The 15,413-nt window shown below is 41.4% G+C and overlaps 1 protein-coding gene across 1 annotated transcript in view; it reads right to left on the bottom strand.

Annotated features, from left to right (window-relative positions):
- LOC140740942 (hydrocephalus-inducing protein-like) overlaps positions 1-15,413 on the bottom strand; it is a 421,292-nt gene that overhangs the window by 322,185 nt on the left and 83,694 nt on the right. The window contains exon 3 of the mRNA XM_073070583.1: positions 13,677-13,802. Coding sequence (XP_072926684.1) covers positions 13,677-13,802 — 126 coding nt within the window. The remainder of the gene's footprint in view (positions 1-13,676; positions 13,803-15,413) is intronic.

The following is a 15,413-nucleotide window of genomic DNA, read 5'->3' as shown; positions in this document are numbered from 1 at the left end:
GTATTTTTCCCAACATTTTCATCAGCACCAATATGAGACACGCTGTCCTAAAATGAGTTAATCTATCTCTCTCTCTTCCCCCCCCCCCCCCCTTTTTAAACACCAGTTCCACATTAATACACTTCTAATCTCAGGCATCTTGTTTGTTTCTAGATCCTGGTTTAGATCCAATTTTAATATTTTTTCCTTTCCTTTGAATCTTCTATCTCAAGATACTATAAGCTAATTAATCTAACATCTGTCTTTAGAAAAATATTTTAGTCTGCTATTCAAGAAGCAGTGAGAGGACATTTATAAAAAAAACTCTAGATATAGTTAGTCAGTGTCAGCAGAGTTTTATGGAAGAGGAATAGTGCCAATTGAAAACAGTGATTATAGATACTAATTCACTCTTCGGACTAGCAAACTTTTAAGACATAGGGATCACTGCTGGGGCTTCACCTATTGACAATTTACATTAACAAGTTCCATGAAGGAACTCAGTAAATTTTATCCCAATTTTCTGGTAATATCTAAAATTATAGGAAAGTAAACTGTAAGGACAATATCAGATGTCTGTAAAACAGTAAAAGATGGATAGGAGATACAAGGCATTCTGCAGATGCTGGAAACAACACACACATAATGGTGGAGGAACTCAGCAGATCAGGCAGCATCCATGGACAGAAATGAACAGTCGACATTTTGAGCTAAAACCCTTCATGAGGCCTTACATGGGATAGGTGCAGGAATGCAAGGAAAAGCTTTTTGATAGGATGAGTAGAGAAGTAAAATATTACTTGATGTCAGGCTAATGATTGTCAGAATTCGATGAGGTTTTAGTGTCCTTATACAAGCAAAAAAGAACAGGAAGTACAGATAATCGGAAAGGTGCGGAACATTGGCCTAAATAGCAAGAAACATGGAAGACTTGCAGCAACTGAACAGACGTGAGACCATACATAGAGTGCAGGATAAGTCTTGGTTTCCTTTTTCTTACATAACAAGAATATTCTGATCTTGAAGCTAATCATCCTGTTTGAGCAGGTGAATTTAATTTTTTTTATTTCAAGAATGCTTCCACAATGTTTATAATGGGTGATGCAATGAACAGAGATATTCTGCAATTGTCAGGATTCCAGTGGGGCCTATATTTTCCCTACCCATGAAGGTGCTCTGAAGATTCATGCACTTGTGTACTAGCATTACCCAAAGATCTGTCAAATGCTTTCTGCACTAAGCACTACAGGATCATCTTAGTGCTACAAGTCCAACATTACTTCTGTCACAGTTTCATCCATGGATGCATTGAACATTACAGCACAGTACAAGCCCCTCAGCCCACAATGTTGTGCCAATCTTATAGCCTACTCTAAGATCAATCGAATCCTTCCCCCCAACATAGCCCTTCATCTTTATATCATTCATGTACCTATCTAAAAGTTTCTTAAATGCCCTTAATGAATCTGCTTCTACCACTGGCCCTGGTAGGGCATTCCACACATCCACCACTCTGTGAAAAAAAAACTTAATTCAGGCATCCCACCTATACTTTCCTCCAATCACCTTATAATTGAAATTATCAGACGTTTACTCCTTTGGAAAAAGTCTGAAACATGTAGAATATTGCTGTTTTCTTATAGATTCACACACCTCAGAAACAGATCTTTTGGCATACTAAGTCAACACCAATCATCAACCTGCCATTGACATTAATCCTATAATGATCCCATTGTATTTTCCCCACATTCCCATCAACTATCCCTAAACAACTAATCACCTACACACCATTGGGGCGGTGGAGCAAATAGAAGCATCCAGACAAAACCCAACAGTATCAGGAAGCACATGCAATCTCCTCAAGCTAGTAGCAAAGGTCGGAATGGAGAATGACAACAAAGCAGCTCTGCTAATAGTGCCATTGTGTTGTCTATATAATCACCACACTGATCTGGGAGTACTGTGTAAAATCAGACAGACATCATAGTCCTTTGGCACAAGGAACAGTAGATGATACCTTGCATGTTTTATGCTTGATCACCAGTGCTCAATATAAGGTGCTTGTTCATCGATTAAACTGGCAACATACACTGAATATTACCATAACCTTACAAACAATGCGTACTGCCATCTGCATTTGACAATCAGTCAGCAGTGCATGTTTTGAGACATGTCTTCTGACATTGAGAATCCAATACCTTTACAGAAAAATTTGCCATTGCTACACTGGAGGGTTTAGATTGTGAAGCAGGAGTGGGTAGAACTCTGAGAAGGATCAAGTTATGGAATAAAGCAGTAACCAACTAGAACAACTTTAGTAATCAGGAGACACAGGAGTAAAGTAAAGAGAGGACAAGGAATACTCAGTTATACTGTATTTATTTCAGAAGGTTTCATGGGCAAGATGGACAAACTCAGAGTGTGCATGAACTCTAAGGAATGGGATATTATAGCCATAACAGAAACATGGCTGAGAGAAGGACAGGACTGACAACTCACTACTCCAGGATACCAATGTATGGCAGACGTGCAAGTACAAGTGAGGAAGGTGTTTTGCCTTTTTTGATAAGGGAGGACATAACAGCAATAATAAGAGATGTCAGTCTTGGGGAATTGTCCAATGAGTCCATATGGTATTTAGAAACAGGGGATTACAACCTTTATTCTAGATTCATCACCCCACTTACAATAGTTAGTGAGAACTTAAGGACCAGCTTGTTGCTTATAATTGCAAGAATAGTGTTGTATTTGTGGGAGATTTTACTTTCCCCAGTATTGACTGGACCACTCAGTCTTAAGGCTCTGGACAGGGTGGAAAATATGAAATGTGTCTAGGAAAGTCTCCTAAATCAATACATAGAGGTTTCTACTCAGGGACCACTTATTGGGAAAAGACAGGGCAGATATCTGAAGTGGCAGTCAGGGAGTGTTTTAGTTCCAGTGAACATAATTCTATTAATTTTAAGATAGTGATGCAAAAAGATAACTCCTCAGGTTTGGGTCCTAAAATGGAACAAGGCTAATTTTGGGGGAATTACTTTACTTTATTGTCACCAAACAATTGATACTAGAGCATACAATTATCACAGCGATATTTGATTCTGTGCTTCGCGCTTCCTGAAGTACAAATTGAAGTAAATACAATAAAAATTTAAATTATAAATCATAATTAGAAAATAGAAAAGGGAAAGTAAGGTAGTGCAAGTCAGGTTCAGATATTTGGAAGGTACGACCCAGATCCAGGTCAGGATCCGTTCAGCAGTCTTATCACAGTTGGAAGGAAGCTGTTCTCAAATCTGGCCGTACGAATCTTCAAGCTCCTGAACCTTCTCCCAGAGGTTTTGGACAGGACAATTTCCATACCAGGTTGTGATGCACCCCAGAAGAATGCTTTCTATGGTGCATCTATAAAAATTAGTGAGGGTTTTAGGGGACAGGCCAAATTTCTTCAGCTCTCTCAGGAAGTAAAGGCGCTGGTGGGCCTTCTTGGCAGTGGACTCTGCTTGGTTAGACCAAGTCAGGTCATTTGTGATATTCACCCCGAAGAACTTAAAGAACTTAAAGCTTTTGACCTGTTCCACCTGCGCACCACCGATGTAGATGGGCTTGTGCGGTCCGCTGTTCCTTCTAAAATCAACAACCAATACCTTCGTCTTGCTGACGTTGAGGGATAGGTTATTGTCTTCGCACCATGCCACCAGGTTCTTAATTTCCTCTCTGTACTCAGACTCATCATTACCCAAGATACGGCCTACAATTGTGGTGTCATCAGCAAACTTATATATTGATTTCGATGGAAACTTGGCTACACAATCATGGGTGTACAGTGAGTACAGCAGGGGGCTGAGTACACAGCTTTGTGGGGCACCGGTGCTCAGAGTGATTGTAGAGGAGAGCTTGTCCCCTATCTTTACAGCCTGGGTCCTGTCTGTGAGGAAGTTGAAGATCCAGCTGCAGATCTGAGTGCTAAGACCCAGGTTCCGGAATTATGGAAGATCTCGCAGAGGCTGGTTGATTGAATCAGTTTAAAGAGAAGGGAACAAGTGGCAAGTGGGAGGTTTTTTGGTGTGATATATCAAGTGTCCAGGAGCAGTATGTTTCTGTAAGGTTAAACCTGACAAGTTAGAGAATCTTGGCTGACAACAAATATTGAGGACCTTGTCAAGAAAAGGAAGAAGCATACATTTGAGTTTAGGAAGTTGGAAATGTGCAAATTCCTTGATGACTATAAAAAATTAATATTCTTAAGAAGGAAATCAGGCGAGCAAAGACAGGCTATGAGATGTATCTGCCTAGTAAGGTTAAGGAAAATCCCAAGAGATTCTATACCTATATTAAGAATAAAAGGGTGGCTAGGGAAGTAGTAGGTTCTCAGGGCCACCATCAACAAGTCAGCATAGAGAGTAGCAAGGCTATCTGAGAAACTAGTGGGATGTTTAATGACTATTTCTCCTTGGTGCTTACTGTGAGGGGGGGATATCATGATTGTTCAAACTATAAAGGAAACAAGTGGAGATGTTGAGGAGAACATTCATATTACCAGGGAGGAGGTATTTGCAGACCTACAGTGCATTAAGGTTCATAAATCCCCAAGTCCTCACTGAGTGCATCCTTGGACTTTGGGGGAGGTTAAAGAGAAAATTGTGGAGGCCCTTGTGAGATATTTACATTAGCCACTGATGAAGTTCCCAAAGATTAGAAGATAGCAAATGTTGTTTTATTGTTTAAGGATAGCAAGTACAAGCCAGGGAACTACGGCCCAGTCAACCTGACATCAATAGTAGAGAAGTTACTGGTGAGAATTCTGAGGGATAGTACCTACAGGCATTTGGATAAACAGGGTTTTAAGAAGACACAGCATGGTTTTGTGCATGGAAGGTCATGCTTGACAAACCATTTTGTTTTTATGATGATTTGGGGCAGAAAATATGGTCTATTTAGACTTACCAAGGCCTTCGGCAACATCTACAGCAGGCTGATTTAAAAGGTTAGGTCTTATGGAAGCCAGAGACAGCTAGTTAGCTGGATTCAAAATTGGCACAAAATAGAAAGTATAGTGGTTGAAAGTTATTCTCAGTATGGAGGCCAGTGGCTAATGGTGTGTCACAGGGGTCAGCGTTGGGACCCTTGTTACTCAGTATTTCTACAAATGATTTGGTTGCAAATACACAAGGCTTAATCAGTAAGTTTTTGGATGACACAAAATTAGGATGCGGCATTGATGGTGAAAAATGTTATTGTAGATTACAGTCAGACTTTGGTCATTTAGGGAAGTGGGTCAAGGAATGCTGGCAAATGGATTTTAATACAGCTAAGTGTGAGAAGTCCTGCATAGCAGTGGTAGAGTATTAGGGAGTGTAATAGAACAGAGGAATCTAGGAATACTAATGTATAGTTCATAGAGTAATACAGCAGTGAAACAGGCCCTGCACCAGGACCGTAGTCCTCTATACCCATACCATCCAAACTTCTCTTAAATGTTGAAGTTGAGCTTGCATGCATCACTTGTGCTGGCAGCACATTCCACACTCTCATGATCCTCTGAGCACAGAAGTTTCCCCTCATATTCCCCTTAAACTTTTCAGCTTTCACTCTTAACCCATGACCTCTGGTTGTAGTCCCACCCAACTTCAGTGGAAAAGGCCTGCTTGCACTTACCCCATCTAGACTCCTCATAATCCTGTATACCATTATTAAATCTCCACTCAGTCTTCTACATTCCAAAGAATAAATTCCAAACCTATTCAGTCTTTCCTTATAAGTCAGGTCCTTCAGAACCAGCAACATCCTTGTAAATTTTCTTTGTATTCTTTCAACCCAATTTACATCTTTCCTGTAGGTAGGTGACCAAAATTGCACACAATACTCCAAATTAGGCTTCACCAATGTCTTATAAAACTTAAGCTTAACATTCCATCTCCTGTACTCAAGACTTTGATTTATGAAGGCCAATATATCAAAAGCTTTCTTTAAGACCCCATTTACCTGTGACAACACTTTCAATGAATTATGGACCTGTAGTCCCAGATCCCTTTATTCTACTTGTTACGCACCAGCAGCAATAGACCCCAACCTGAGTCAAGTTTTAATGTTAAACAACTTTTTTTTTTAATAGTATCTACCCAAAATACAGAAGATTAAGCAAACTACTCTCCTAAACAGAAGTTAACAGTGATATGCGTTTGTGGCTCCCAAACCGTCAGGCTTAGGGACAATTCTTGAAAATCTTAAGATGGCAAGCTAGAAAGTTCCGGTAATCCACAGAATAGGTGAGAGGAGAAACTTGTAAATCCACATTAAAATGTAATGAGGAGGCGTCCATGAAGAATTCCAAAGGTTCCATGCTGGAAAAACAAGGTAACAGTCACAGAAGATCTCAGCCGATGAGTAGTGTTCTAAAATCCATGTAGGGATATCACAAGGTGACAGTCACGGAATACTCCTTAGCACGAGTGGTCACCACATAATACACCCGAATCCATGTAAGGGTTAACAAAAAGTGGTCGTCACAGAGTACTCCAGGAATGCACGTATGGATCGTATAAAGTGACAGTCATGTATCCAATATGCACAATGTGCCGCTAATCAACCCAATCTTTTGGGCATGGGAAAGTATTAAACTTCACCCATTACTGTAGCAAGCTCCTGTTCACGGTCCCAAGTTGTTGTTGTTGTTGTTGTTGTTGTTGTTCTCTCTCTCTCTCTCTCTCTCTCTCTCTCTCTCTCTCTCTCTCTCTCTCTCTCTCTCTCTCTCTCCCCCCCCCCCCCCCCCTCCCTCCCTCCCTCCCTCCCTCCCTCCCATTATACTGATGTCATCCACCCACCCTGTACAGGAATTTAAAGTGATGCTCACAGAAACGTTGACCCCTAACATACTATATTCCTCAGAGCCTTACCATTCTTTCTGTAAGACCTACCCTGCCTGGTCTTACCAAACTGCTGCACCTCGCACTTGTCTGCATTAAACTCCATCTGCCATTTTTCCAGCTGGTCCAGATCCCTCTGCTTCACAGGTAGACAACGGCAAAGAAAACGGAGTTCAGCACACTGACCCTCATGAATCAGGACATTAAGTATAGGAGTTGGGACATTATGGTACACTTGTATAAATTATTGGTGAGGTCACATTTGGAGTACTGAGTACAGTTTTGGTCACCCTGTTAAAGGAATGACATAGTTGAGTGCAGAAAAGATTTACGAGGATGTTGTCAAAATAAAGGGTGTCACTTACAGGGAACGGTTAGTCAGGCGAGGCCTTCATTCCTTGGAATGTAGGGGAACGAGAGGCAACTTTACAAAAATGTTTAAAATTATGAGGCATAGATCAGGGAGTTAGCGAGCCTTTTTTTCCAGGATAGAGGAGTCCAGGGGCGGGGGGGGGGGGGGGGGGGGAGGATAGATTTAGGGCGTGAAGGGAATTTAAAAGGGTCCTGAGAATCAACCTTTTCACACAAAGAGTTACGATTATATGGAACAAACTGCCGGAGGAAGTACTTAAGGCAAGTACAATAGTGTACTTTAAAAAGCACATTAAGGGCCGGGATTTAGAGGGAAATAGACCAAATGAAATTGGAACTAGTTTGGTGGGCACTGTGGTCAGCATGGATTGGTTGGCCTAAATGCCTGCATCTGTGCAGTATTCGATTAGATGTAACAATTCTGTATATCATAACCCTGCAAACTCAGGGGCAAAGTATTTTTTAACTAAGAGAGTAAATGCTTAGCCATGTCATCAATAACAGAACCTAGGATTATTAAGATTGGGAAGGAAAGTGGAATTAAGGCCAACAATCAGGTCAGTGATGATCTAATTGAATGCCCAACAGACTCAGGAACAGAATTAGGCCACTTGGCCCATCGGCTCTGCTCCGCCATTCCATCATGGCTGTTCCAATTTTCTCTCTCAGCCCCAATCTTCTACCTTCTCCCTGTATCCCTTCATTCCCTGACCAATCAAGAATCTATCAACCTCTACCCTATATATACATAAAGATTTGCCCTCCACTGCTGCCTGTGGCAAAGAATTCTACAAATTCACTACTCTCTGGCTAAAGAACTTGCTCCTCATCTCCATTCTGAAAGGCCACCCCTCTATCCTGAGTCTGTGTCCTCTAGTCTTAGACACTCCCACCTTAGGAAACATCCTCTCTATCAAGGCCTTTCACAATTCAATAGGTTTCAATAAGGTCACCCTCATTCTTCTGAATTCCTGTGAATACAGACACAGAGTCATCAAACACTCTTCATACGATAAGCCATTCAAACCTGGAATCATTTTCGTGAATCTCCTTTCAACCCTTTCCAGTTTTAGTAAGGGGCCCAAAACTGCTCAGTACTCCAAGTGATGCTTCACCCGTGCTTTATAAAGTCTCAACATTACATTCTTACTTTTATATTCTAGTCCTCTTGAAATGAAAGATAACATTGTATTTGCCTTCCTTACCACAGACTCAACCTGCAAATTAACCTTTAAGGAACCCTGCACAAGGGCTCCTAAGTCCCCTATGCCTTAGTTTTTTGAGTATTCTCTCCATTTAGAAAATAGTCAACTCTTTCAGTTCTTCTACCAAAATGCATGACCGTACACTTCCAGACATTGTATTCTATCTGCCATTTATTTGTCCATTCTCTTAATCTGCCTAAATCCTTCATTAGCCTCTTTACTTCCTCAAAACTGCCTGTCCTTCCACCTATCTTCATTATCCTCTGCAAACTTTTCAACAAATCCATCATCCAAATCACTGACACAGAACATAAAAAGACTCAGTCCCAGCACAGACCTCTGTGTAAGACCACGAGGCAGCTAACCAGAAAAGGCTCCCTTTATTCCCACTCTTTCCCTCCTGCCAATCAGCCACTGCTTTATCCATGCTAGAATCTTTCCTGTAATACCCTGGGCTCATAACTTGTTAAGCAGTCTCATTTGTGGCACTTTTCAAAGGCCTTCTGAAAATCCAAGTACACAACAACAACCAATTCTCCTTTGTCTATCCTGCTTGTTATTTCTTCAAAGAATTCAACAGATTTGTCAGGCAAGATTTTCTCTTGAGAAAACCCTGCTGACTATGGCCTATTTTATCATGTGCCACCAAGTACACTAAGACATAATCCTTGATCATCAACTCTTAACATCTTCCCAACCACTGAGGTCAGACTAATTGGCCCACAGTTTCCTTACTTTTGCCTCTCACCCTTCTTGAAGAATGGAGTGACATTTGCAATTTTCGACTCTCCTGGAATCATTCCAGAATCAAGTGATTCTTGAAAGATCATTACTAATACCGCCACAATCTCTCCAACCTCCTCTTTCAGAACCTTGGGGTATACACTATCTGTCTGCTATCCTGTTTTGCTTCACACCTTTCAGTTTCCAAATGACCTTCTCTCCAGTAATGGTAACGTCACACACTTCATGACCCCAGACAGCAGGAACATCCACCATACTGCTAGTGTCTTCACAATGAAGACTGATGCAAAATACTTATTCAGTTCGTCTTCCATTTCCTTGTCCCCCGTTACTACACCTCTAGCACCATTTTCCAGCAGTCCAATATCCACTCTTGCCCTCTTTTACACTTTATGGATCTGAAGAAACTTATGGTATTCTCTAGCTTACTTTCATATTCCATCTTTCCCTTCTTAATTACCTTTTTAGTTGTTTTCTGTTGTTTTTTTAAAAGCTTCCCAATCTTCTAACTTCCCACTAATTCTTGCTCTATTTTATGCCCTCTCTTTGGCTTTCATGCTAGCTTTTACTTCTCCTGTTAGCCATGGTAGTGTCATCTTTCCTTCAAAATACTTCTTCCTCTTTGGGATGTATATATCCTGTGCCTACCAAATTGCTTCCAGAAATTCCAACCATTGCTGCTCTGCTCTCATCCCAGCCAGTGTTCTTTTCTAATCAATTCTGGCCAGCTCCTGTCTCATGCCTCTGTAATTCCCTTTACTCCACTGTAATACTGATACATCTGACTCCTCAAATTTCAGGGTGAATTCAATCATATTATGATCACTTTCCCCAAAGGGTTCTTTTATCTTAAGTTCTCTAATCAATTCTGGTTCATTGCACAGCACCCAGCCCAGAATAGCCAATCCCCTAGTTAGCTCAGGTACAAGCTGCTCAAAAAGCCATCTCATAGGCTCTCTAGAAATTCCCCCTCCTTGAATCCAGCACCAACCTGATTTTCCCAATCTACCTGCATATTGAAATCCCCATGACTATTGTAAATATCGTACAATACTTCTTTTGGCATGCATTTTCTATCTCCTGCTGTAATTTGTAGACCACATCTTTACACCTGTTTGGCAGTCTGCATACAACTCCCAAGTGTTCCTTGCAGTTTCTTAGCTCTATCCACAATGATTCAACACCTTCTGATTCTATGTCACCTCTTTGTAGGATTTGATTTCATTTACCAACAGAGCAGCACCGCCCCCTCTGCCTTCCTACCTGTCCTTTTGATAAAATGTGTATCCTTGGGCATTAAGCTCCCAGCTATAATCTTCTTTCAGCCATGATTCAGTCATGCCTACAACATCAAACATGCCAATCTAACTGTGCTACATCTACCTTATTCCATATACTGTGCGCATTCAACTACAACACCTTCAGTCCTGTATTCACCCTTTACGATTTTGTCCGCCTTTTACATTGCAACTCATCCTGTTAACTGTAATTTTTGCTCTATCAACAGCCTCCCCTCACTACACATTGCCTCTGTTTGTAAACCAGCTACCTCATCTTCAGCACTATCATCTGCCTTTCCTACGGTACTTCTTGGACTGAAATATATGCAGATCAGGACACTAGTTGCACCATGCTCAATGTTTCAATTCCTAACTTTGTCTTACATCTGCCTCTACAACATCTTCACTAACTGTTCTGACACTCTGGTTCCAATCCCTCTGCAACCCCACCATGCAGCATTAACAAACTTTCCCACTAGGATATTAGTTCCCCCTCCAGTTCAGGTGCAAACTGTCCCTTCTGCACAGTTCCCACCTTCCCTGGAAGACAACCCAATGATCCAAAAATCTTATGCCCTCCCTCTTACACTAACTCCTTAACCAAGTATTAAACTATATAATCTTCCTAGCACGTGCCATAGGTAGCAATCCTGAGATCACAACCTTGAAGGTACTGCCCTTTAACTAAGCACCTGCTCCCTGAATCCCCTATGCAGAACCTCTTCACTCATCTTACCCATGTCATTGGTACCTACATGGACCACAACTTCTGGCTGTTCACCCTCCCACTTAAGGATGCTCAGGACTCAATCCGTGATATCCCAAACTCTGGCACCCAGGAGGCAACATACTATCCAGGAATCTTGTTCTTGCCCATGGAATCTCCTGTCCATTTCCCTATTTAACAAATCCCCTATCACCACAGTGTGCCTTTTCTTTTCTGAGTTACAGAGTCAGATCTGGTGCCAGAGACCCAGCCACTGTAACTTTCCTGTTAGGTCATACCTCCAACAGTATCTGAAGTGATAAACCTGTTGTTGAGGGGGATGGCCACAGGGGTACTTTGCACTCCTTTCCCGTTCCCCTTCCTGTCACCCAGTCTCCTGTGTCCTGCACCTTGGGTGTAACTACCTCTTGATATGTCCTATCTATTATCCCCTCAGCCACCCGAATGATCCAGAGTTCATCCAGGACCCGCTCCAACTCGTTAATGCGGATTGTTAGAAGCTGTAGCTGGATGCACTTCCTGCAGTTGTAGTCCTCAGGGTCTCCCCTGCCTTCCCGCATCCCACAAGAGGAGCATTCAACTATCTTGCCTGGCAACTCTACGGTCATAGCTGAGCAGATGTAAAGAAGGGAAGGAAATAGAAAGTTAACCTTGTGTTTTTCTTTCCTTTGCTTTCTCTGACTAAAGCCTCTCTTCACTGAAGCCTCGAAAAGCTAAAGCCTTAAGATCACCAGTCTGACTCTGTCTACTCACACGGTGGCCACAGCACTTCCCACTGCCTTCCTTTAATTTGCTCTTGCTAATCAATCCCAAACACCAATTGGGCGCTGGTCAAAATTTTTTTCGTAAATTGTCGCAAAATTCTGCTTTTAAAATCTTGATTGCTGTCCTGTTTAAAAGTTAGCTCCCTAATGCACTTCCTGCCATGGATTGTCCAACTAAGCAATGTCACTGAAGTAATTCACAGTGCCCTGATAACCAATGGTATTAATCGCTGTTTAAGCATTTCCTGGCACTGTCTGTAAGGATTTTGCACATTCTCCCCATGACTGCATGGGTTTCCTCCCAGTGCTCCAGTTTCCTCGAAGAGTCTAAAGACGTAACCATTGGGAAACTGAAAGAAAATGCTACCAGCAAACAACATCCTCAAGATGCTCCACATAACTGCTTCTTTCACAATTTTTGTTTTCTTTCAAACATGGTTCTGCTACTGTTGGAACCTGTGATCTACAGTTTGATGTGGTGTTTTCAGGCCAGTTGGGTGATCTGGTGCTTTGCTATCTCTGAGAGGGTTCGAGGAGGCGAGCAGCTTCCTCGAGGCCAAGACACTTGGAAACAGGGCATCAGTCCATGATCGACTCCATTTCTCAATTATCTCACTGATTAATGTATTGAGGAAGCTTGAAAATATCAAGGCAAGTGAGTGTTCAGTGCAGTCTACCAGCCTTTCACTAGCTGCTGCTAGCAAAAGTGTTTGCCTCTGACAGTCTCTCTGTCCTCCTCATCCTAGCTGCACCCAAAAGAAGGTCCCTGCATTCGAACGATCTCCCTCTCCCTCAATGCTGGGGTAGGGTGGTGCCAGAGCAAATTCTAATCAATACACTTTGTGGATTGGACTGTGTTTTTTCAGGGCTCTGAATCGGGGCAGCCTACTGATACAGAACACTGAGCTGAACCAAATATGGGCTCTTTTGTTTTTGTGTTTTAGATTCTGTGTTTTCATTTGTTCTTTTTGTCACCGTTTGTGCAATTTCTTGCGAGTGGTGTGGGCTGTTGATGTTTTTCTTTGAATGTGTTCCATGGCTTTTTGTTTCATGGCTGTATATGGGAGATGAATTTCAGGATAGAATACTGCACACATTCTTTGATAATAAATGTACTTTGAATCCTTTGAATTGGTTATTGTAAATTGTCCTGTGATTAAACTAGGGTTAAATCAGGGTTGCTCGACGGCTCAGATCAAAGGACCAGAAGGGCCTGTAATTCAATTCTAAAAAATAAAACATTTCAGCAAAGATAATTTTCTGGGAAATAAATGATGTTATCATGCAACTATTATCAAAACATCAGACACAAAGGAAAAGAACGAAGGGTCTCGGCCCGAAACATCGACAGTGCTTCTCCTTATAGATGCTGCCTGGCCTGCTGTATTCCACCAGCATTTTGTGTGCGTTGGATCAGTTGTATGCCATGTTTCTTATATTATGTCTCATCCTGGACTTCAAAAGGTACATCACTGATTGTACACCACACTGTGACCTCCTTTGACATCTACTCTAAGGCACCGCTACGCAGTATATAAGGAGCACACACCAATAAATCCAGGAAAACCAGACAAGGTATAATTTTCTAACAAAAAAAAAGGTACATATCATAGCAAGAATCCTAAATAAGTGCACTAATCAAAAATTAAACCAAGTTATCAAAATAAAGAAGATTCTGTAAAATCTTGCATCTAATTTAGTTCAGAATCACTCAAAAATGCAATAAAAATTAACTGTACCTTCTGCAGTGTGGAGTTAGTCATATCAAGAAGTTCAACAATGGGAGGAAGATGCATCTCACGAGTGGCCGCTAACTTCTGTTTGGTATCGAGAGACATCTCCCTCATGAATGCCGATGGAGTCAGCTGAATGGAAAATCAGAAAGTGTGTTTAAAAAAACTATTGGAAACATTACAACTGTTATCCTGAGAATTCAGCTTGTTTCTGGCAAGAGAAGATCGATTGATCCTTAAAACTTGCCAGATTTAAGAAATCAATTATAAGCTCAAGCCAGCAAATAGGCAACAGCTGGTTACTCGAGAGCATCAATATATATTTTAAAGCATGATGCCATCCCTCCAGCTATATTGACAAAAAAACATGATATTGTAGGCTTATGAAAACAAAACACAGCAGGGTTATAACCTTATATACTGGATGCTGGCATTAGGTAAATGATCTGAAAAAACAAAAGTATCTATTTACCGTGACGATGGCTTTTTATCCAGTGCACCAAAACTTAAACCTCAACAGGACAAAATACTGCAAAAACAAAGACTTATTAAGGAACAAAAGCAGGAAAAGGCTACAAGGCCAACGTTTCAATAGATCAAATCATTTTACATCTTAATCGGACCAGAAATAATCAAATTATCTCTCCACTGTTTTCATCAATGATCTTTTCTAGATAATTTATTTGCACCAATACAAATCTGCCAATTTTTCGTTATAAACTAAATTTTCAAAATTACAGATATAATCTTCTGCTGTTATTTGAGAATAGGCAAAGCATTTTTTAAGTCAATACATGACATAAAAATTAGTTGAGAGTAAATGAAAGCAATTGTAACAGAGTGTTTCACCTGACGATGAGTCCACACTGGTCCTTAAGCAACGTCAGGTGAGATCCACCCTGAGGAAAGTGAATGCGAGTAAGGCAGCTGGCCCAGACGGAGTGCCCGGCCGGGTACTGAAAGCATGTGCCAACCAGCTTGCTGGGGTGTTTACAAGTATACTTAACCTCTCACTGTAACAAGCTGTTGTTCCAACATGGCTTAAAGCCTCCACCATCATCCCAGTGCCCAAAAAATCAGCTGTGAAGTGCCTGAATGACTATCGCCCTGTAGCGCTGACACCCATAGCCATGAAGTGCTTTGAGTGACTTGTGCTCTCACACATTAAGGCTACAATCCCACCTGATCTGGACAAACACCAGTTTGCCTACCGGGCAAACCGCTCCACAGAGGATGCAATCACAACAGCCCTCCGTATTGCTCTGACTCACTTCGAGGAACCGAACACTTATGTGAGGATGTTATTTGTGGACTTCAGTTCTGCATTTAACACAGTCATCTCCCATAAACTGGTCAGCAAACTGAACACTCTTGGCCTTGGTTCCTCCCTGTGCTCATGGGTCATGGACTTTCGCACAGACTGACCACAGCAAGTCAGAATTGGTACTTTACTTTATTGTCACTAAACAATTGATACTACAGCGTACAATCATCACAGTGATATTTGTTTCTGTGCTTCGGGCTCCCTGAAGTACAAATCGAAATAAACATAATAAAAAATTTAAATTATAAATCATAATTAGAAAATAGAAAAGGGAAAGTAACGTAATGTAAGTCAGGCCCAGATCAGGGTCAGGATCCATTCAGCAGTCTTATCACAGTTGGAAAGAAGCTGTTCCCAAATCTGGCCGTATGAATCTTCATGCTCCTGAACCTTCTCCCGGAGGGAAGTGGGACAAAAAG

Source organism: Hemitrygon akajei, chromosome 17 (genome assembly GCF_048418815.1).
Source record: "Hemitrygon akajei chromosome 17, sHemAka1.3, whole genome shotgun sequence".
NCBI lineage: Eukaryota > Metazoa > Chordata > Chondrichthyes > Myliobatiformes > Dasyatidae > Hemitrygon > Hemitrygon akajei.
Note: the sequence above shows the minus strand (reverse complement) of the source record. Positions and strands in the feature narration are given on the sequence as shown.